The 24,112-nt window shown below is 40.0% G+C and overlaps 1 protein-coding gene across 6 annotated transcripts in view; it reads right to left on the bottom strand.

Annotated features, from left to right (window-relative positions):
• Positions 1-24,112, bottom strand: part of LOC124063310 (kazrin-like) — a 152,251-nt gene that overhangs the window by 12,195 nt on the left and 115,944 nt on the right. For all 6 annotated transcript variants that reach the window (XM_046396829.1, XM_046396828.1, XM_046396831.1 and 3 more), the window contains one exon: positions 4,578-4,769. In XM_046396829.1, coding sequence (XP_046252785.1) covers positions 4,578-4,769 — 192 coding nt within the window. The remainder of the gene's footprint in view (positions 1-4,577; positions 4,770-24,112) is intronic.

Here is a 24,112-nt window from a genome sequence, read left to right as displayed (position 1 = left end):
ATCTTGCCTCCAATCAATTGGCAGCATATGGAAATTGCTGTAGTTAATGAGGTATTCTCAGCACATTTGGCCTATGTTCTTTTTTCCTTCAGAAGCCACTTTAAAACACAGCTATTCACAACTTTGACAACTAATGAGTATTTTTTTGTTGCACTAAAAAAAAGAAACTCCTAAAATAACAATAATGCAATCAACGTATGTTGAAGAACCTTAAGAATGAACATAAAATGAGTCTTGGATTTGAGCTGGGTCAGCAACCACAGCTGTGAACAAGGTCACCGTGGGACACTGACTTGAGTTTACCGAACACCTAAGATCCAACCATGCACTGAATCTATGGCTCATCAATTTTATCTTGCAAGTAGTTCAAAATGTAACATTAAAGAAAAATCTAATCTCATGAAGGAAAAAATATTCTCTTTCTCACGTGTAAACAAATGCATCAATCTCACAAGTAAATGAGTCATAGTAAAGACCTCAGTATGCTTCAGCTTAAGGGCTTGAGGGAATGTTAAATGGTATCCGAAATCCCTTTCAAAGAGAATCGAATGGGACATGAAAATGCCTGTGGCTTACTGAAACACAGAACACAACCATGACAACCACATCATTCAGTGGAGATTGTTAAAGTAAAACTCTCTTTTTCTCATAATCAACATGACTGTCTTTCACTTGTGTACACCCGTGGTCGACACCATGGATGCCTTTTGGTATTAGAGGCATTTGCCCTTGAGTGTGGGCATTCAAAACAGATATAAACTCTTCTGCCTTTGGATTTGGGCAGACATGGATGTTGTGGATGACCTTTTGCACCTGTGTTACAGGCACAGATGACCCCTTCTATCCCAGAAACTTGCTAAAAGCTGTCTCAAACGTCTTCGTGCATCTGGCCCACAATGCACTTTAACAGCCCTAAAATCTTTAATCATGACACTTGCTTTGCCATTAAAAAAAAATTAACAGCTTGTTATTATGACATTCTTCTACTTCACATTCACCGTGTTCACTATCCCTCATGCCACTGAGATTTCATTAACATATTAACATAAGCACAATAAACAAGTCTTTTCATGACTTTCAAAATCTCCCTCTGCATGCTGTCCTCATCAATTTAAACCCAGACACCACAATTATCACCAGTGCTGTCAGGTCCACGGCCAAATATCTGCCACGCAGAACATGAATGCATTTGGTGGAAGCAGCCGTAAAAGCAACACAAACATGAAAATGAGAGAAAATGGGATGACAAATGTGTTTCCACTTTGTGCTTGGAAACAGTCATAAATATTACTGGGGAAAAAGCCAAAATTCACTTGCTGCTACACCCACCTCATGTGGATGCTATGAGAGCAAGAAGCTGGCTGATGCTGTTGCCGGTCTTTCACAGCTGTCTTAAAAAAATAGCATCCTTGGAATCTGAGCAAGCTACAGTGTCAGTGTGACAACCATGGACTAACAAAAGAGCTGAGAACCAGCTACTGCTGTACAATGGAAAATAGCAATAAAAAACACTAAATAATTCAGAAATCTTTCTATGTTCACCACTGAAGGAAAATTTATTTATTTTCTCAAGGGTCACTTTCTGGCCAAATTCTGTACTTGAACCCCACCTTCCATATATAAAAGAGCTTTGAAAAACATAAAACAGCAACAAGACTCAACTTCACAGTCACTTCGTGTCTCTCTCAACCTACTTCAGCAGAACAAAACTCCAATATGACAACAGCCAATTTCCTGCAGACCAGATCCACCCTGCTTAACATTTCTGGGCCTTGTAAGCCACCCAAAGTCCGCCTTTATAAAGCTTTCATTAGTTGCCGATTGCTGTCAGTGCCAGCAGAGCTTGGTAGGTTTTGGCCTTCATTAACAGACCTGAGTCATAGAAATTACTGTATGAGCCTTCGTGCAGTCTGTTCAGAAAGCCAAACATCCAGCTGAAGAAGAGATTAGGTATTTATTTTGAAGTGTGCTCTATTGGGCTCTGCCCCAGTCCATTTTGTTTTTGTTCAGTTCTTCCAAAAAGCGTAGGCTGCAAGTGTCAAGTGAAATGTCGCAGCAACAAAATCCCCTGACAGCATGTCATGCGTTTGTCTGATACCAAATGGTGGTTTTGTGCTCTGCCTCATTCCATGGGTGATAATTCTTTGAAAAGAATGATTCACTGCCACACTGATGACATCTCTGCTGATGCCCTGCAATCCACTCTGCACTGTCTGGCAGAACTTGTTCATTACTTTACCCTGTGCAAAGACTCCAGGGAAGCAATATGTTAGTGTATTTCCATTTTGCATTCACTCATGGATAAAACAGAGTACGAAATAGTGTGGGAGTTGGTCATTAACAAAGATGAATCTGTACTGTATTACTTCATCAGTTCTGAAAAGGCAATTATTGAATGTTAAAGGTTAAATATATGAGACATTAATACAGCTGCAAACAACTATTTGCTATGAAAGGCTTATTAGAGTAATGGCATCCTTAACAGAGAACGACATCACACTCCCTCTGTGTGTTGTAACGTGAGCTTCTTTGTTCTTTGTTTAGGTAGTCGATCTGACTTCACATGCATGTTAGTGCATGAGAGTGAATTGTCCTCCTCATGTCTTTTTCAACATAGAGGCCTGGTAAGAAAAGCTTAACAGTACACTTAATATTTCTGAGGAGGCATATAGAGGAGGCCATATTTCTGAAGCAAGGATTAGGCTATATAGTAATGAAATGTGATTCCATGTTTGATTAGCACTGTCTAATTTTACAGTTTAATCTGCATTCCCTTTTTTTTCATCTTTACTGACTGGACAACGCTTGCATTTGCTTTGGTCTGAGATGCTGGTGTTCTAGTAAGACGTGCAGTGGCAGTAAATATTGTAAATTTTACATTCAAGGTACTCTCCAACATGCTCTCGTTTGCAAATAAAATCTTCTTGGTAACCTGTAGTTAGAAAGGTAATGAATATATAGTTACATTTAACCCATATTAAAATATTAATACAAATCTTTCATAGCAGCCTTTTCCTTCTTATTAAGCTATTAGTCAACATAATAGTCAAGTCTGTGCCAAAATATCCATATTTCACCCCTGAATATTATGTCACGCCTTAATCTAATTATCACTTCCAAGTACTTGACTTGGTGTGTAAACACGACAAGAAGTACAAATCTCGAAGTCTCTGAATGCTGATCATTTCCATGGCACATTTGCCTTTGAATTTGTTAACATTGTTTTGTTGCACTACTCTCATAATTAAATATTCAAGGTCTGAAATGAAGGACCTAATTATTACTGCAATGAATATGATTTATTGTGTTGTATACTGGATAGCGATGATGTGAAGATGTTGAAAGAGATCTCAGCTGACACCGTCTTGTATAAGAAGTTTATTACAAGAAGCTCAGCATCAAATTAAACGAGTTCATGTGAAAGGATCCCAGTCAATAAGGATCACTCTGCCGAATCATCTCTAACCGCTTGCTTATATAGGTTGGTTGTTTACATGGACAAGAGATAAAACATCTGTCAATCATCAACTAACCCTTAGTTCTATGTTGAAACAGAAAGAGGGAAAAAAGATCCTCTTCCCGTATGGCATATACCCATGAATCTAAGACCCCTCTCTAATCACGATTCCAAGAAAATGTTAACCATACTGAACTGCAGATACTACAGTTGCTCATTTTTTTACTAATTTAAAACATGAGACTTGAATGTTTTTACTTGTAAGTCAAATCAACAGAGAGTCAAATCTCAAGGAAGTTGTCTCACAGCATTCAAGTCCAAGTCAAGTCTTCAGTCCCTATTTTTGTGAAGTCAAGTCTTAGTTTGTACAGCTTCTACAAAAAAAAGTCAGTCATCTTCAAATTCAGCATCCAGCACCATTCCGATGACAGAGTGGAGCTGCCTCGGCACACTGTGCTGTATGTACATCAGGGTACGTGGGCGGTGTAGAGTGGGAACAGAGCTGCAGGGTTTGCCTGCAGTGTGCCGTGGCTTTTTTAAAAAGTCAAAGCATCAGTGTTCTCTCTCAACCCCAAGATACCACTCCATCTCTCGAGCAGAACACATGCTAATGGACCATAATACTGCTAATGGGCAGCATTAACCACGTTGTTACAGACACTCATGTTAACATTATGGTGAAAAGAAAAATGCAGTGGTTTCAAGGTCTATGGAGCAAAATGTTTTGAGCAGGAAAAGAGATTGATGTAACTTGACAAGCATTTTCACATTTTCCACCAAACAGGGCAAAACTTTTGTTGTGTTCATAAACGTCTCAGTAGACCACTTGATAGACCCAAGTTTTTAGGTTGCCATTTGGACATCAAATATAAGCATAAACATTTACTACTTTGGCTAACTTAATAGATTTTAGTAGTAAATATTTTCAAGTCAAATAAAAGCAAATGGCTTCCAGATGTAGAGAAACAAGTAAAAGGATAACTTCTGTTTTTCCCGTAATAACAGCATGTAAAAATGAACAGGAATATTAAGATGAAAGACTGTATCAGAAAACTGGCTAATCATTCACAGTTGTTTTCACTGACACACAGAGCACAATGTTCACTCTCAAGGTCCTTACCTTGCAGAGCCTCCTTGGCTCGGTCCAACTCCTGCTCTTTCTGGGCCAACTGCACGCGGAGCTCGGTGGCGGAGAGCACGTCGGCCGAGCAGCCTCCCTGGGTCTCCTCCAGGTCCTTGCTCAACATGTCCTTCATCTGTCGCAGCAGGTGCACCTCCTCCTGGAGCTGGGCCACTTCCTCTCGCAGCAGGACTACAACATACAGAAAGAAAAGGGAGCTATAGCAAACTGACCCCTAATCATGGTCCAGTTTATTCTTAGTCATATCCTTAACGGTGAATCAGTCGTCAGGCCAAAGTAAAAATGTAATTCTATGAGCTAGAGAAGGGTCATATGCAAACTGGGATCCAATCTCACAAAGGCGGGTTCACTTTGAAAAACTGCAAGACAGCAGGAATGGTTATGTCTGAAATGCAAAATCGATTTAACATCACCATAGGAGGTTATGGTTCCATTTGTAATTGAAATAACTGCAGTGCCAAATTACTGTGGGTAATAAGCATCACAGGGGTAGGTGGGGTCCAGGCGATGAGCAGATACAGGACATTGATATTATAATGAAATTTGTCTTTGTAGCTGCCTGTTGAACCTGCTCTATGTTGGCAGAAATGATAAGAAAAGGAAGGTGTATCCACCTAATATTCAGTGACTGGTACTATGAGGAGCTCCTGCCTGCAGTTGTCACAAAGATACAAACAATAAAATGAAAACAGCAGCAGAGAAAAGTAGACTTTTTCTCGCAATCTGACTCACTGAAAATGTTTCAAAGTGCTTTCAAAGCATCTGCAGCAGCAGACAGACTTCACACGCTTTTAGAACAAGCCACAACACATAAATGTCACACTTCAGTTTCTCGCTTCAATCCCCAAAAGAGAAATATTTAATCGAAAAATATGTCTTTTCTGCACAGTGAATGTGCTTGTCTAGGTGGTGCATATGGAGAGTAATTTATATAAGGATGAGTGGAGTCATTCTGCTCAATTTCATGCATCCTGAGGGCAAGAGGGCGGGTGGGGGGTGAGGAAAACTGCTCAGCTCCATCTCACATGGCTCCACTATCAAATGCCTCGCATATATCACACTTCATACTCTCATATGCCGGCTCCAATATAACTGTCTGAAAATCTAAAATCAATCAGAGATGAATTGAAGAGCTCTGAATAGGAGACCGAATATGACAAACTGCTGTGAAAGGAACAGACAAATTAAACACAGAATACAGACTGCACTTTAGCTTTTTAATTGTACTTAAGGGTAAGATGATTAGCTTCAAGTGTGACAATGTAAACGCAGGATCAACATGCAGAGTAGAAAGTGGATTTCCAGCAATGTTTACAAATTCACCAAATCAGAAAATGCTTTACATCCTGCAGATCATCAGTGAAAATAATCCTCTCATACTGTAAGTTGATTGCCAGTTGAATAGTGCGTGGTGTCTTCCGCCATAACCACACCACAGCATCAGTGAGATTAAGAAATCTGTAAATGATCATTTAGAAAATGATGAGCAACATTACATCTCTACCAAACAATATCTGGCTACGCTAGTTCAGTATTACTCCACTTAAAATAACAAGTAAGTGAGCATCTTCCTCTAAAGTTTTATTATTTCAGGTATTTTGCACTGAATTCACACTGCTGTGCATGTTCACTCCTTTTCACTCCTCTTCTTAAGGCAGACCTGGTGTTCCACTCACGTCTTCCCCTCCTGCGCCTGCAGTTGTGACTGATATGTCACTCAGATAAACTAGATGCTTCAACACTACAACAACCTGTTTCAACAAGCCATAATGGAGGATATGTGGTGCGTACAGCTGTTCAGTGCTACATGGATCACTTTAGCTCTCACCTTTCCTCCCCTGAAACTGAAATGGCCCTTTAAGACAAGTTCACTGTCCGTACAGGGTGCACCTGCTTCCCTGGTCTTTTGAGTCCTTTAATTTGTGTTCACTGACTAAATGTAAGTGGCTGAGGATAAGGGCTGCCCACTAAATAACGAAAATGAAATGTAAAAGTAGTTATTAGGAGAAGGGTCGAGAGAAAAACGTCGGCAAGTGGAGTGTCATTACACAGAGGTATACTTAATGGACCCGATAATAGAACCACATTTTACGGCGCAACTCAAGCAGCACCAGCCTTATTGGCAAATCAAGGAGTCGGCCCGTTCTAGGAACAACTGACTGCAAGATACAGTTCATTAGTGTTTAAAAATCCTATAATGGTCACAGACTCGATTAGTTATTCATTAAGTTTGCATGTATTGATCGAGCAAAGGCAGCATAACGGGGAGTCATAAATAAGGGACAAGGGCACTGAAAATGTAGTTTTTGTCTTTAAAAGCCAACCCATAAATCCTGGCTAACAATTAAGGTTTATATGGCGCTCGCTCCCTTATAGAATTAAACCGTTGCTTCCATTACTGAGGCCTCATATGTTTAAAATTTGGGAGATAAAGTCATAACTACAGATATCGAAATACAAAATATAGCTGTTTTGTTTTACCTGATTTTTAATGTAAGGTTATCACTATCGTTACCTCCCACAGAAAGTGATAACAACAAGCATGAAAATTGATTTCGCCACGACAACAAAGAAAAAACTTCACTTGTTATTGCATTTCCTGCTCTTTATCACAGGAGGATACTGCAAAATTGCAAATAAATACCATATCATCAATGTAACAGATGGAAACATGATAAATTGGCTGCTGAGCATTTGCTGTTTGGTTACTGTTGAGTCCAAACTAAATATAGAAAAAGAGCATTAGTCCATGCACACAGTTATGGTTAAAAACTGATGTTCTTCGCCGACATGCTGAACTTCCTTCTGTTTATTATGATTTTATCATTTTTACCTATTTAATTTTGTGTCTTATGGTCTTAATGTTTAATGCACCGTGTGCAACACTTTGGATTATCCTTGTGAATGAAATGTGGCGTATTCATGAATTTCCCTTGCCTTAGTGAATCGCTTGACTTGTCTCTGGTAAATTTACATTCACATTACATTATATTAGTTTGGCAGACTCCTGTCCATAGCAACTGCAGTCAAGCTCCACTGGAGAGCATAAGAGCTACAGCAGAACAGAGCATGTTCAGCCCTACACCACTTCTTCAGAGTTTTTGAGACATCAGTAAGCATGTAATATACAGACATATGTGACTGAAAATGTGTTGTGTACAAGAACTATCATGAAAATATTATTAAGTGGACTATTTGTACATATTAGAATGGCTATGTAAAGTTAGATTGAATATACCAAGTACAGAACATAAGTATGAAGAAAAAAAACATTGCTGTCTTTAAATTGTACATTCTCATGTAGAGAACATGTAGCAGATCAGTATATTACAATTATGGTAGATTCATGAGGACACAGATGCTTCAATAAACCTTTGGAAAATATGGAGAAAATATACATTTTACATCCTGTTACTGCTGCTTCCTGATTGAAAACACTCTGTGACTCGGTTATGTGTCATAACACTGCAGTCCATACAGAAAACAGTCTGAAGTGATTAAATTCCTACTCTTTACCAGCGAGAGGACCCCCAACATATACGATAGGAAATGTGAGATTAACTGTCTAAGTATGTCACAGTAGTTATTAGGGTGTGTGAGGTGGAAACAGATATGTTATTGTCTTCTCCAGCTTTCTGTGGGCAAGCACATTGCTGAGGCTCTCCAGATAAGACAGTCAGAGCTTCTGCAGAGGTTTGTGTGGGGAGGGGGGAGGTGGTGGTGGTGGTGAAGACTACCACCTATTTTTCAATGTCCGCATTGCCTCTAGGTTGGCAAGAAGCGTGCACTGTAGCTCAGCATTACACATGACAGTGAAGAGTGGGAGCTTCCTGATAAGTGCAATCTCTTCTGCTCTCCCCCTCAGGATTGCAGCCCTAACTGCACCCCCACTGAGACAAGCAGTTCATTCCCATGGAGGGTCGTGCCAGCAACGTTTGTTAACTTGTGTGTCATGGAAAGTAATGTTAGCATGTATGCACATATTAAGATTATCATGTTGTGTATTACATTTTGCCTCCCATTTAACAAACTTTATTTCTATTTTAATGGTGTGTAAAGAAACACACATAATCTTTCAAATGTGTATGACACAGAGCGCTTTCAAACAAAAGGACTTCTCTCTTATTTATAAACTGGTGAGAGAAAAGCCAAAAATATGACAGCTACAGCATGCATTCGCAAAATAGATGTCTAGAATGCAAATTAAGCAGGAACCTTAAACAGGAACATTTTTTAAGTAACTGTAAAGAATGTAGGAATATGAACAAGTTTCCAAGTTTGTGTTAATGAAATCATTTCACCACAGTCAGCAACCACAGCCAAATGTTAATACATCTCCACCAAGGCTGCTGTTTTTAGCTCCACCTGCGCTCACCTGTCAACAAAATCCTCCTGACATTACCTCTCTACACAACCAGGAAAAAAAAAAACAAGATGACAAAAATAAGAAAAGCTGTTTTTGTCAGTGTGTAGAACTACGAGCACGCAGAAAGTTTGGCAACACAAGGCTGTGTTTTCGTGTGCAGTTTTGTGAGTCTGTTACCATCACAACCTCAGTACTGGCAGGGATGAGAGGATGCAACAGGGGTGGATGTTTGCTGCCTCTCTGCTGTTAGTCCAGCCTTCAACACCACCTGCTCCCTGCTGACTGACAGAGGCAACACATTTTTTTTTTTGCTTCTAAATGACAGCTACCACCCAAGTCTGACATATAGAATTGTGATAAAACTGGTATTTCCACTTTCCAGTTTTGTAGGTCATCCTTTGTAATTCTGGCCATTATTTCTGTTAGTTATGATTACATTTTACTCATCAAAGTAACTGCTGATTGCACAGTATATCATGGTATTGCTATACCAATAGCAATGATAGTCAAACCTACTAAAGTAAAATGAAATAAACACAAACCTGATATGGCACCAGTGTATTTGAGCCTGTCCTAGTTGACTTCAATTCTACAGACAAATGTAATACTTAATATATGGCATGTTTTTTTAAAAAAAAGGCTGTGGGAGTGAAACTAAAACTTAATGGAAAAGTAAATAAAACTGGGTGAGGCATTAGCTTAGTGTCTACATTTTCTTCTTCCGATACCCAGAAATACACAAAATTGTGAACAGGGAGTTTATTTAAATAATACAAGTGTAATGTGTTTTTAAGACTGAAGTCTTATGCAACTGTGAAGCACCACAGGGATTAAACTGAGGCTAATGACGACTGATCTTTGTCTTGGACTCGATCAGTGAAGAAATATGTGCATTCATTGACCATTCCTCCATCTCTGCCTCCATTCCATTCCAATTCCCCACACAGGCTCGCCTCGAGTTATTATGATTCATCGAAACAGTAAATAAAATCTCCGTCCTCGGCCACTGATGTAAATGACTAGCTAAATGTGTGCATTTGCATAATAGCGGCCATGCATCAGCTGACATGCAGTTGGTGCCAGTGAATTGTGAAGCTGATCAGTGTCACTTTCTATTTGTATGATTTAAGCAAAATAGCTGAAACTGTCGTCCTAAATAATCCCGCAGCCTTTGTGCAACAGCTTCGGTATGTCATAAAACTGTTGCAAAATATCAGCACTTCTCTGGCGACACAGGATGTGTCACCCCTTCTCCTGCATTTAATGGTGCGAAGAAAGAGATTAAACACAGAAAAAACTAGACCCTTTTTTCCCAAAAGTTACAACAGCTCCTTCCAACTGAGGGTGAACAGTTTTTTAGACCATAAGATTTTATTTTAGATTCTAAAGTAACACATGTTTCTCTGGGGGCATCTTTTTGGTGATTACATCACTCAGCAGTGTCTCCCAGAAAGTCTCTCTTGCCCTGCTGTTTGTCCCTCTTCAACTTCCTCCTTTCCCACTTCTACAAAAACAACAAGACTCAGAAACCAAAGTTGCAAAAGATCCAGCAATCTGACAGAGTCCAGTGGCCACGAGGCAGCTGAAATTGGACTCGGCTAGAACGGGATTGGAGGTCGAAAATTGATAGGGAATGACAGTAAGTGTCTAGAGGGGTAAATTTTTAGATTGGTTCTCCCTCTTCAGAGCGGGTGGGAGGGAAAGACAGGGTGGAGTTCAATTTTTGCCTGTTACTGGAGACAAAATCAATTAACGGGACTATTGTTCCCGCAGAATTCTCATTCAGCCAGCTGGCAGTGGGAGGACATACAGCACAGGCCAGCAGTATAGAGCTGACGATGGCTGCTGCTGTGACAGACAGTGCATACTGCATGCAGACTGCTCAGTGATGTATAAATAATGGAGCAGGCACACTAACTGAGGAAAATTTTAATATTTACTTCACATAATAAGTAGGTGATTTAGAAACATTGTGTGTACTGCTTCGATTAATTGAATCTTTCCAAACATATATGTAGCGTAAAACCTTATCTGCAGTCTGAATTCAGAGCATACTGTACGACAGGACAAAGGAACAACCCAAATCAGGAATGTGTCCAATAAAAAAAAGGGAATGAGAGAGCAGTCAGGGTCAAGAATGTGAGTGGCAAGTGCTTTCATGACGGGAGGCAACAGCCCACATCCTCCTGTTTGTTTTGGACTTGGCAGCTCAGCTGAGGCCCTGCTTGAATAATTACATTCAAACAGATTCTCTCTAAAAACTCCATTCAGAGATGCCACGCTGGGTTAAAAGCTTAATGCTTCACAGCATTCATTTGAACATACTTAAAATAAACAAATGATAGATCTTAGGATGCTTGTGCTAACGTGATTATATTATTTAAGCAGAATTTTAAAAACATTCTTCTTTAACTAAATATTGTACAGAAGGCGGAAAAAGAGATGATGGCAAAAACCTTGTAAGCTCCACTGGGCAGCAGTTCATCAAGCTCTTTTCAGCTGTGTCAACTTCCACCTCCGACCAAATGCAAAACTGCACAGTGTCACCTATTTATGCACACTTCATTACAGTGGTGAGATCAGAATGATGCACTTTGTAATTCTGAATCCTGTAAGGCTTATTGTCCTTGTTAAAGATAATAATAATTACATACAGATGTTTATCTATAAGACACCTCAAGCTGGGGTCCTAAGGTTCAGTCATTATTTTGACTCTCTCTGCATCCTCAACAGTCTTTGTGACAGAGCAAAGAGGACCCAAGCCGGCACCTACCAGCTAGACTCCAATAAAATCCATGAGAATCAGCAGTGTTAGTCCTTTGTACATGCAAGAGAGGCCTAAGGCTAATGCACCCACTCCGACACGGTTCCATGTCCCCGTAGTGATTAAATCCAAGGAAGCACATGAATTTCATGGATTTTATCCACAATCTACAGAGTTAGAAAACTGACAGAGAGACCTGAAAATTTTATGCACTCAATGGAGTTACAGATGCCTTTACAGACACACAGAGTTTCAAGAGCTTCTACTTTTAATTTGATTAACTATTTATTTTTTTTTCTCTTACTTAAGCAGGAATGTTGATACTGGGAGAAAATCTGAGTTATGTAAAACATTCTTCCACGCACACATACTCCGGTAGGTACTGTATATATGCACACTGCCGCACATTACTAAATGCATGATGGTATAGTGATTAATGTTTGCCCTTTGCAGGCATGTATCCAAACAGCACCATTATCTGACCTTTCCTTCCCAAGGGAACCCGTGTCCCCAGGACAAAAACCTGCATTGCAAATGAAGTTTAAAAACGTTTCTACTTTTTCTTCCTTAAAGACCCATACAAGTGAATTAAGGTCATTTACAACAAAGAATATATATTTGCCATCATAAGTTACGATTTTGTAAATTATGCTGCTGCGTATAAAAAAGTTGAATAGCTTTGTTTTGAGTTTCACTGCTTTTCAATCAGTGTAGCTATGGTGTGAAAATTATTCACGGACGTAGGTTTGCCTCTTTTATTTTGATAGTTCATTCTCCCCATGTGTGATGTTTTGTTTTGTTTCCTGCCTTTGTCTCTTCCCCACCTGTTTTCTGCCACCTTTGTTGTGTTTGTTAATTAGTTCCTTGTATATTCAGTTGGTGTGTCTTTGCCTTCAAGTCCTTATCAGCATGTCTGCGTTCATTTCTTGTGTTCTTTGCTAGAATTTCTCCCTGTGTTCCTTGTGCCATACAGTTTGTTTATGGTTTGTATCTTTTGTTGTCTTGGATTTGCTTTAGTCTGCACCCTCAGCTTTTGTTGCCTGCCTGTTCACTAACTGGAAGCAGCATATGTTAATAAAACTTGCTTTTGTCTTTTAACCTGACTGCCTGCTGTCCTGCATTTGGGTCCTTTTTTGAACCGAACAAAACACCATTAACACACTCTAAGTTGTTACTTAAGGTAGTGCACAGTGAAATAATGCAGTGCTGACATTTTTAAATCAATGTGCACAACTGTAACACTGACAAAGATAATGTCTAATGCTATGAAGAGTTTTAGGATTCTGCTAATTGATGCTTATATTGCACAGAAATTAATGGAAACTGAAAGTTGCCTGGATTGATGTCCCCCCAGAAAATGTACAGAATACATTTGAAAATGGTCTGCATAAACAGACATCACTGAAGACAGGAAAGTGCAAACACATTGATATGGTTGCAAATATTAGTTGCAAAATGGTTGTCGCTGTGAGTTGAGCTTTTTTAATATATATATTATTCTAGTGTTAAACAGACTGAGTGAGAGAGAGTGATTATCACAGGTACAAATGAGGTGTTGATGAAATCGCCAGAAGGGCAGCAAAGGTGAAATGCTTCACTATCACATGCTGATCCTCATGAAGGTGAAAGCACATATACACACTTCCACATCCGATTCTGCACACTTTATTCATGACAGGTGGCAAAAATATTCTATAGAGCCTTTTATCTTAAATGAGAGGCTGGAGTCATTAATAAAAGTCAGAGTGGGTGTCTGTCTCTATGCCTTGCATACACACATACACACACGTGCACACACACACAAACTCATCTTTATGGACCATTGATAGCAAATTCATCAGTGGCTCATGACGGTAGCAGCGCCTAAGCTCTGACTGATGAAGGCAGCCCGCAGTGTCTGCTCTGTATAGGAGTGCTTTGCTCTGGATTAGCTAGTCAATTCTCATGAACAGAACAATCTCCCTGTGTCGCCTGAGGAGATGACAGGGTCACGCCTGATGAAAATGGAAAAAAAGAGAAAAAACACACCTTGCTTTGGGGCACTCCATCATAGAAATTAGACACTAATATTCTGTATTAGCAGAGACAGTGATGAAGAGATATTGGTATTCAGGATAACACATAAGGAGATGGATTGCTATTTATTGATGATCCTCATATAAACTCATGATTGTTCTGAAGTTGGGTCATAAAAAGAACACTATGAAGATGTCACTGGAGCTCATCACACTGCCAATGTAAAGGATCATTTAGCCAAATGTCAGAAAATGGTCCTTATAATTTGCCCAGCAGAAAGGTGATAAACTGATGGTGGTGATAGCTCTAAAATATTAATTGTATAAAACAGAAAAAATTCTCAAATATGAGAACCTTGAGATCATTTCTGATTAATGTGCATCAATTAACCAAACTAATGGTTTCAACCATAATGAAGTTCATCTCATGTTACTTGATGCTTTTACTATACAAACTACAGCCTGAATTCCACAGAATTGGAGCCTGTCAGTGCAAATTCACATCAAAGGCATTTAAATGGACATGTCATTCACTGCATGAGTCCCTCGCTTCTTGTCAGCCAGTGTCGATCAAGTAGTCCATGCTTTAACATCACAGAATCTGACATCCACATGCTTGCAAGCCTATTTCATGCTTCAGGTCCTAAGAGTAATGGGGGCTGAACTTGTGTGAGAGTGGGGTTAGAACAGAGCTCGAAAGTGAACACAAAAACTGATCAAAGAGAAAGATAGGCAGTAATCTCAGCCGCATTCCACCGCGATCTGCGTCTGGTTTAAAACCAGACACCTGTGGATAGCATCAGTCACACTTGCCAAAGCTTGTATTGTTGTTCTCAGAATATACAGTATGCAAGTATATTTGCAGTTACTATGACTAAAAAGAAAAAAAAGGACAGATTTGTATTTTTATTTCAAAAATCTTCATTGGGTTGACTGAGCATAAGAGATTTACAACCCTCACTTTTGGTGGAGTTACATAAGCAGCCCTCTCTCTCATTTTCACAGTCTGCGCTTGTGCCAAACTGACAGTAATCCGTCAAAAAAATGTGTTTGTTTTAAAGTCTGTCTCCCGTCTATGACGTGAAAAACCACAAACAGAGAGATTACTGTCACTCTCGGGCTGCAGATGGACAGATATAGTGGACAGCTTTTTCCAATTTCTTTGTCATGGAGATTAACAGCAGAGTTTCCATGAAACTGGAAGAGGTGATGCATAGGTCATGAGGGACGGACAGTTGGATGGAAGATAAGATAGCTGCTACACAAGGATGGATGGATGGAGCCATTAAAATACAACTGGGGCAGTCAGAGACTGCAAATGAGCCCAAATGGAAACCCTTCCACAGAAGTGATAATGAAGGTGCAGGCTGGCCACTATCCTCTTCGTGATCTTCTTATTAGCTACATGCTATTTATCATCCTCCGGCAGTTTGTATTAGTAGGCATTCAGGAGGCGAACAATACTGCGAGAATACCCACAGAGCTAATTCTAGGATATTGTAACTGCAGAAATATGCAGTATTTGCTTATTTTGCAGGACAGTTACTTACATTGCTGTCTGAGTTGGGAGCACTAATGAATTTGTACTTCCTCTTGTGGTTTTATTCTGGACAGCTTGGCCCAAACATGATGAGAACAATAATTGGTTGCATCAGGCCATGCAATAATTGCTGCCATGGTTACAGTTGATGAGCTGTGCTGGTACTATAATGAGAACAAGAACATGCCATTCATTCAGTCACGCCACGGAACAGGTCGGCGAACATACGCAAGCTATCAGCCTTAAGCTCATTTTGTAACTTCTGCTTTCCATCTGTTTCCATTTAAGATTTACCCGTTGTCAACATTGTGCGATTGCTATGTTTACCTAATTTTCTCTGGCTGCTATTTGTTAGCATACTACTAACAAATAAACAGTTATTATGAGAGAATACTCTTGTTGCGTGAGTGTCAATCAAGTAGATAAAGCAATCTCTGATGTGACAGGAAAAATAAACAAGTTCTGATTTGGAGATATTTCCGTTTTCAAATTCAACTGATGCTTCTTATTAGGTGGATAAACGGATTACGTGAGACAAGGACGTAAGAGGTGTTCGGATGTGTGTCCATGCTCGTGTAACAGAGTAGGGTATGTGCTTGTGTGCATATAGAGCTGGGAAATGACCTTTGGTGCCGAAGGCTACTGGTTCAGTTATTTATAGTCTGGGCCAAATGGAAGGGCACTCACAGTGTCAGCATAGATATTTCATCCAACTGTGGATTACTCCACACACAAAAAAATCTAGGTACCTGTACGAGGTGGCTCCTAACACTGCACTCCCTCAAATTTTTTTTTTTTTTTTAATTTATTTTTTATTTAACAGGGACAAGTGCAATCAAACATAGTTACAAAAAATTACCAACATCGCCAAACATTCACTGAAGTCCAGACAATGATAACCTGGCAGACAAATTAGGAGTTTGGAGGTGCCAAAACAATCCAAGCTGCCTCCTGAGATACTCCATAAGATTCTGGCTGGGACTGAAATATGTAGCTAATAATTGTAGAGTTACATTCGTCCCCAGTTTTCAAAATGAGCCCATCATCTGCTGACAGCTTCAGAAAATAAAGCTGCCAGGCTGAAATATCTGGAAAGTGTGAGTTACCTTTTCGATGACTTACAGAAAACAAGTTCTGTCATCCATCCATATATATCTGATGAGCAGAGGAGGAATAGACGGTGTCTGCAAACAGCACCCAGCAATGGGATGAACTTGATTTGTGATAGTGGCAGAATAAGCGGTCAAATTAATCTTTTCTTTAGAGTAAATGTGATTAGGCACCGAGGTGCTCAAACAGAGGGAGCTGGCTGGAATCAGTCTATCCTCGCTGAAATACAAAATTACTTCATGCTCTCAGAAAACAGTGGAAAATCTGAGTTAGCATGGCTCATGGTTATTACACTTTCTATACCATCATCTCTGACTTGATTCTGACAGGAAACTGACTGTCTTCAACTCGTTCAAATTGTCTGCCATGACGGGGAAGAATTCGGCTAGAGCCCAGTGAGAGAGAGCCATTCACCTGCAGTACAGTCAGTGAAAGAAGGCAATTACAAACCTAGGACCAAACTCAGCTGCACTCACAATTGTGCTGTCAAACTGATTCTGTTGGAAGCATGCGCAGCCACTCACATGTATGCACAGATGGACATGTGCAATGCATTCGGATACATTTACATGCAGGTACACACTCACAGCCCTGGCCTGGTCCTGAGTGAGTGTTAGGTCAGTGGAAGACAGCAGCAGCTTCAGTCTTACAGCTTGGTTCTCAGACGGCGTTAATCCATGAGGTTAAGCCTCCTCCAACATCATGTCAGTCATCTGAAAACCCTGCTTTTCTTTGAGTGACAGCCATGAGACATAAAGGAGCGAAGTAATCTAAATGATTTGGGTTGTCGCTGCTTGACTGGACAGCCCAGAAGAGCGGAGGATTTTGGATTTTTGTTTGATGTGAATTCAACACAAAAGAAGACCAAAAGCAAATAATTGTTCTGTTATTCTGCTTGGTAATCAACAACAATATAATTAGAAATGATCTGCTGCTATCCTTACAAGCAATAATGGCCGCATGGCTAATTTTGTCCAATTTCAGTTTGCAAAGACAGACCATAAATTACCTAAGCGGTAATCACAGAGGCTGTCACAGAAATGTGAGACGGAAAACTGAGTAACTGCGAACACAAGTAAGATAGTAAAGCTTAGCTATAAACAGCCACCTGTAGCCTCCAGGTGTTTGTTTTGCTTTGAGAGCACTAATTGTGTCACAACCACACTTCATGGTTAAGCTAAGTATTTATATGACGTGCTTGAAAAACATATACCGCAGTTTGACCAGTTTTACTGCAACATGGTAGTTCCACAAAACACAACTGGCAAAAACCATGTGGTTTATCTGTACAGTCATGTGAACTTTTACCTCTGTGTTTGGGCTATTTTGAGGCCAAGGTTGAAGGGCAGGTGAGCTACCAGTATATAGACAAAAATGCAGGTATTTGGAGGCAAAACAGCAGAGAAGAAAACCTATGGTTGTTCACACATTCATAACATTTCAGCTGTCGTAATTTAACACTTTTCGGTTAAAAAAGTCTAAACCAGCTGGACTGACACAGCAAGAATTCCAGTGTGGATGTGAAATGTGCACTCAGGCTCAAAACTGCAGGCAGAAACCTCAGAACACATGTTTACAATAGAAACAGAACACAGTGTCTTTACATGTCCAAAGAACACTGCTGTTTGGAGACTTACTGTACAAATCCCCAAGACTCTGCTCTAATTATTGACGGGCAACAAAACCCGCTCAAAACCAACTAAAAAAACCAGACTGCCTCTGTCCTGAATCAATGTTTTTCTATCTGCTGATTTTATGGTCAGAGGTTGGATCCCCACATTAATGTCTGCAGTACAATACGAGAAAAAACAGCTATGTACCAGCTCATTTGTTGGAGTTAAGTCTGGAAAAAGAGTCTCAGGTCAAACTAACATTAATAGTGGAGTCCAAGGCCATGTGTTCACACAGTAACAACTACTCTGAGGTCAGTGCAGGTTAAAGTCTCCCAACGGCTCTGCACCAAAACAGGTGACTCACTATTAGACATGACACCTGCCAACACGTGAACATGTCACTCCTCAAGCTAAAATGCAGACACGCAGCATGTCTCCTCCTGGGATCTTTAGTCCATAAAGACACTGAATAAACAGCTTTCTCCTTTTCACTGGAAAACCTTCACAAGCACAGGACTGAACCTCAAATTGTACTAATGTCTAATAAGGCACACAGTAGCAGCTGCACTTGTCATCTCCACTAACTCACCAGACTTTCCTTGCTCCCCGTCTGACTTCATCCCCTCCTCCGAGGGGAGTTTTCCAGGGGATTCCAGGATCTGTCAGGTGTGCTCTGACACAAAGACAAAATGCCAAAAAACCTCCTTTCTAAAGTGGTCCTGACTCAAACCACAATCTTCTTTACTGTTTATTCCCCATTAAAATCGGGCTCAGTTGCCACCAGGAAATATATCCAGGAGCTGTCGCTGTGTCTTTCCCACTCTGAGTGTACCTGTTCAAAGTGACTCCCACGGGTTCAGTGACACAGTATATTCAGTCCCTCCCCCTCGGTTCAAATAGTATACTAGGTAAGGAAGAGGAGGAGGAGCAGCTCGGTGGAGCTGTCACTAGGATTTTCCCACATTACTCAAACACACACACGAATGAGGGGAGGAGCCCAGCCTAGGTGTGGGCTTGCAGGCAGGTGAGCGTCGATGTGTGTGTGTGTGTGTAGTGTAATACCGTCAGTCAACACAGCAACAGGTCTGCCAGCTGTTGACTTGCCTGAGGGTCTCAGTAACCTTATACCTTTAAAATAACGACTATGGTATCATGAAAACCTTGAGCTCCATTAAAATGACCACTGCAGTGGGAAACACTGTGACATTTGTTGTCTGGGTTTAGGATCAGTCAGGAAAAAAAAATTAGGTTGATGTTTTTTGTTTTCATTCAAAGTCATCAGTCCACATTTTTATTGAACAAACTGCAGAAAGGGATTCAAACAGAGTAAAACAAGTCAAGGAACCGTCAGAAAGGGTGGATTTAGACCTGGATCCATGAAAAACAGGATGCTGTCATAATTTCATGGATTTACTGGATATAGCTCCCTTTAAAAGTGTAATAAAGTAGATATGTTTATATTTCATTGTAAAAGCTACAGTATCTTTTAAAGCCTTCTACATTTCAGTTTAATTACGCCCCTTTTAATTTCTCTGTTTGGCATGGAAAGTAAGCCAAATAACTTTCAGTCAGAGGTGCATATTATTTGTTCACACATGCTTGTTTTATTCAGCCATCCTTGCAGTAACATGTAGTTTAAAGCAGGCGACTGAGGAACTGATGTTTAAGTTGTCAGACTGAAGAAGCCCTGATTTTAAACAAAGGAGCCCAGGTATTAATGAAACCTTATTCATCTGCCTGCAAGGACAGAAGATGCAACCTCCTGAAATAAGCAGAACAGTGAGTCAGCCCATAAATGCTTTCCCTTCAACTAAAACGCACGTGCAGAAGTAGTCATAAAGGCAAAACACTGGACTGATTGAATGGTATATTGAAAGTATTTTCTTTTCATCCTTGTGATTATTTAGAATGAAGCAGTGTTCTCTGCAGAGCCTTTGTATGCTCACATGAATATTATCACTGAATATTATTACAAATAAATAATATTTTAGCGGTCACATTCAAATAGGACCATTTATTTTATTTATTATTTAATTTTAAGTTTTCCCATCTCGCCTATAAACGTGAAGTCTTATGTATTTCCATTCAGCATGTGGACCACACAGCCGGTGTGCTGCTGCAGCATGTCTGCAGGTGCACCACCCTTTAGTGTTGTAACAGGAGTCTGCGCTGGCCTCTGGGCAGTGTGTGCTGATGGCAGATTCTCTCCAGCTCCTTTAATCAACAAGGCCACTTTATATTCAATTTTATACAAATGCTGCCACCAAAACAGTGTGGCAGAATAATGCAGGTTGTAAAATGTGAATTTAATTAAACTCCAAAAATTGTTTCAATGTATCAATTAATTAATCAGCAATAATTGCTGCTAAACTGCTGAATGTCAGTATGCTTGATTACAAGGGACACTGGAGCCTCATGTTCTCTGACAAATCATGAAACTGTGTAAATAATTTAAACTGATGGGGATTTTATTGCTTTATAGCTGATCTTAGTATCAAAGGATCATATGTACATTTCAGTACAATGAACTAGCATCACAAAAGTGATGTCTGATACCAAATATGCCAGAAACCCTGATTAAGCTCTCTGCTAATCATCATTCATCAGATCATCATCATCATGATCACTGTGCAGTGTATTGTCCCTCTCTACAGACAATAAAACAGCTAAAGAAAATCTTTTGTTGTTGATTGAGTCCATGCATAATGGACAAAGTCAGAGAAGTGAATACTGCTTACTCAAAGTCATGATTGTGGCCAGTGGAGGCCTCCAGCTTAGCTGCCTTCTCCTCCATCTACGCTCAACTGATCTGCATCAAATTAAAAGCTGAAGATACAGCAACAATATGCTACAAGCTACATTTTTGTGAGGCCAGATGATAGCATGAAGCATTGTGTTGTGACATTTCACTTCATGGTAAGTCCAAGGTAAGGATATTGAGCAGACTGCAGGGCTGCTGAGCGCCTTTGTATTACACAATTGGAATCCAGTTATTGATTTTTGCTGAACTGTATTTTCCTCTTACAGTCACAAGGCCATTTCATGAAATGAAATGGTAATGCCACTGAAGAGGATGGCTGAAGTAGTTCTCTATTGACTATTAAGAACATCATGTCCCCCTGTCCACTACCAAGAAATTTCTGAAGACTACAGATCCATGGACGACTCCAGATATTACCCATTCTCAAAAAAGAAAACACCTGAAGAACCTTGAAAAAAAATAGAATTGTGTAACTTATTGTGTGAAGCTGTAACTATAAAATTATAAACAATCATGCTGGTAAATACTTGACTGCACGAAAAATGATTGCAGGGCAGTTCACTAAATGATGAATGGCCTGGGAGAAAGTGAGTTAATTAAAGCAGAGTTTCAAAATCTAAAATGACGTCGTGCTAGCAGAATATCGCTATTATTATCAACTGCAGTGAAAGTGAAAAAGCTTGCATATTTAACAAATACAGTAAACTTAAAAGTAATGTGCATGATTCACCTTAACAAAATCATCTTTGTTTGCTTAGTAGATGTCAGACTACAACATATTAATTACACTGTTCTTGCTCCAGAGCTGTTGGGATGTTAGGCAGTGGTTCAGCTGCAGCGCAGACCCAGACACTTATGAAGATAAAGTGCTAATCAGCCGGCCTGTTGGGCTTCCTAATTAAAAGAATGTACTTGGCACATGGCTGGCTATTTGCACTACATTAAGACAGCATCAAATCACACTACAGGGACCGGTACACAGCAGAAAATTAGCTTTGTGTGGCACGCATGGCTTGGGATGCATGACAATGCAGTGAAAAATAGATTTATGAGTACAAAGGAGTTTAGGGGAAATGTCTGGATGCAGCATCACATACAAGCACATGCACATGTTTCTAAGTTTGGGATGCCTGGAGGTGATGAGCTGAGAATGCTATGCCTTAAACGAAAATCAATGGAAGGAGCCAATCTCTCTCTCTCTGCACTCAGTTTACACAATACCTCAGAGGAGAGCAGAACCAACTCACACTGCCAAGAAGATGTCAAACCTTCATTGTTTATGTGAGAGAGAGACGAGAGTAAAAGGGAGACAATAAGAGAAAGATTAGAAATTAATTCAACTTGTCTGCATGCATGCATGAAGGGTTGCAAAGGGCTTTTTTTTTTTTTTTTAATCACTGCAGCCTTTTTCTGTGGCTTGTGAACGAGGAGGTGTCCATCTTTTTAATGCCTGTCTTCAGCTCGGCCTAACTGCACCTTGTTACAGCACACAATGCACGTGTTAATGGACGTCCTGTCCTCATAAATTCACACTTTCCCGTTTTCCTATTCCCATAATTTTTCCTAACACTGCAGCTTACACTGCAAAACCTTGAAACAACTCTGTGGCAAAGATCAGCACAGGAGTCACAAATTGTGAAGTAGCGGAGAAACAAAACTGCCAGTGAACAGTAAAGATAGGATGTATAATGTAAGAATGGTTTATTATTACCTGCACTACAGAAAATAATGGAGGGAAATATTGCAGTCATGTAGTGGTAACAGCAGACTGCTGTAATGTTGTAATTGTGTGAATATTCAAGAATGTCGGATTTTTAGCCACAATCCAATCAGCAAAGTCGAAGCAGGTGTTTTCCTTTAGGGGTAAAAGAGCTAATCTGCTCTATATGATTTACATTTTAACAGACACATCTTCACTGTGGATGCTCATATTGGGTCTGCAGTAGAGTTAGGCCCTTCAGAATACAAATGGGGCTGCATTAAAAAAAACAAAGGGGTCGCATTGGTGATTCACTGAAGTACTGTAGTGAAGTTCAAGTGCTTCACTTAATTACTTCCATTTTATGCGACCTTATACTTCTACCACACTACATCTCAGAGAGAGACATTTAACTTTTTACTGCACTACTTTACTTTAAATATTACTGTAGTCACAGATTACAGATTAGTTGGCAGGTTAGCATCCATGCAAACATTCCTCTAAGCATACATTGTTAATCATCCAAATGGTATATAAAACACTTAAAACAAGTTTGCTTCTGATTTGTTGCAGGTTGTGCTGCCAATCTTGATCGGACAAGTGAGAGAGTCGGCTGACTGCTGAGTTTTTTGTGTTGCAACATTTCAGCGTATACTTAAAGTGGGTCACTCTCGAAAGGTGCAAGGGTTTAACAAGGAATGTTTAATAAGGAACTTGTTATGAGCTTCAAGAGGGTGTCGCTTCCTCTCCCATAACCTCTTTCACCAACCCTCTCACCTTTTTAGTCTTTTACCTCAGGCAAAGCACTTATGTGTGGAGGGTGGGTCAACATTAAAACGTCAACTTGAAGTCTTTTGTTTGAAAGGACACCTAAGGGTGTGCAACCTTATATTGTTGGGCTATTGTGAGTTAAAAGTTGCTGCACTTAATTTTCTCTAGCTTACTTGCTTAATCATCTGACTCTCTGAGTCTCCTCATCCCTGTTACTGTACTAGCATGTTTTATTTATACCTTTCCATGTACTCAATCTAACCGCCTCCTTCGATCTTTATCATCAGCTATGTTATTTGCATTCATATTCTCCCACCTTCCAACCTTCATGTTCAATAATCAGTGAGAAGGAAGTGCCAGCCACCAGGTACTCAGCCCCCATCCAGATCTGCTGGCTCTGACAGCCACCATCCCTCTGCACCATCACCTCCGCTGCCAATTCACAACTGCCAGATGTCAGCTCAGATTAGCTGCTGCTGCCCGTGGGCCTTTTTAGCAGCCATTCGAAGGGCAAGCAGAATTTATTACAACCACTGACCGGTTGTACCAGTTCAAGGTGGAATTCAGAAATACAAAATAGAACTCTAGTAGTACCTTGGCACAGTGCTGTACCAGGGTATAAATCCCAAACCTAATTAAGTTGAGGGGAAAATTCTGGAATGGTTTTTTGGCTGCAAAACAAACACAAACCGAACATAATGTATAAATGACAGAGAATATAGGGAAGTGTATATATCTGAGTTCTTTGGTGAGTTGATTAAACAGGAACAGCAGAGGAAGAGGAGCACCATGTCTAAGTCCAAACACCATGCACAGTGTATTTCTATTTGGATGACCACAGATGAGGGCTGTAAAGAAGATGAACTGATAAATTG

The sequence above is a fragment of the Scatophagus argus genome, chromosome 8 (genome assembly GCF_020382885.2).
Source record: "Scatophagus argus isolate fScaArg1 chromosome 8, fScaArg1.pri, whole genome shotgun sequence".
NCBI classification, from domain to species: domain Eukaryota; kingdom Metazoa; phylum Chordata; class Actinopteri; family Scatophagidae; genus Scatophagus; species Scatophagus argus.
This window is presented reverse-complemented; position numbering and strand designations above follow the sequence as displayed.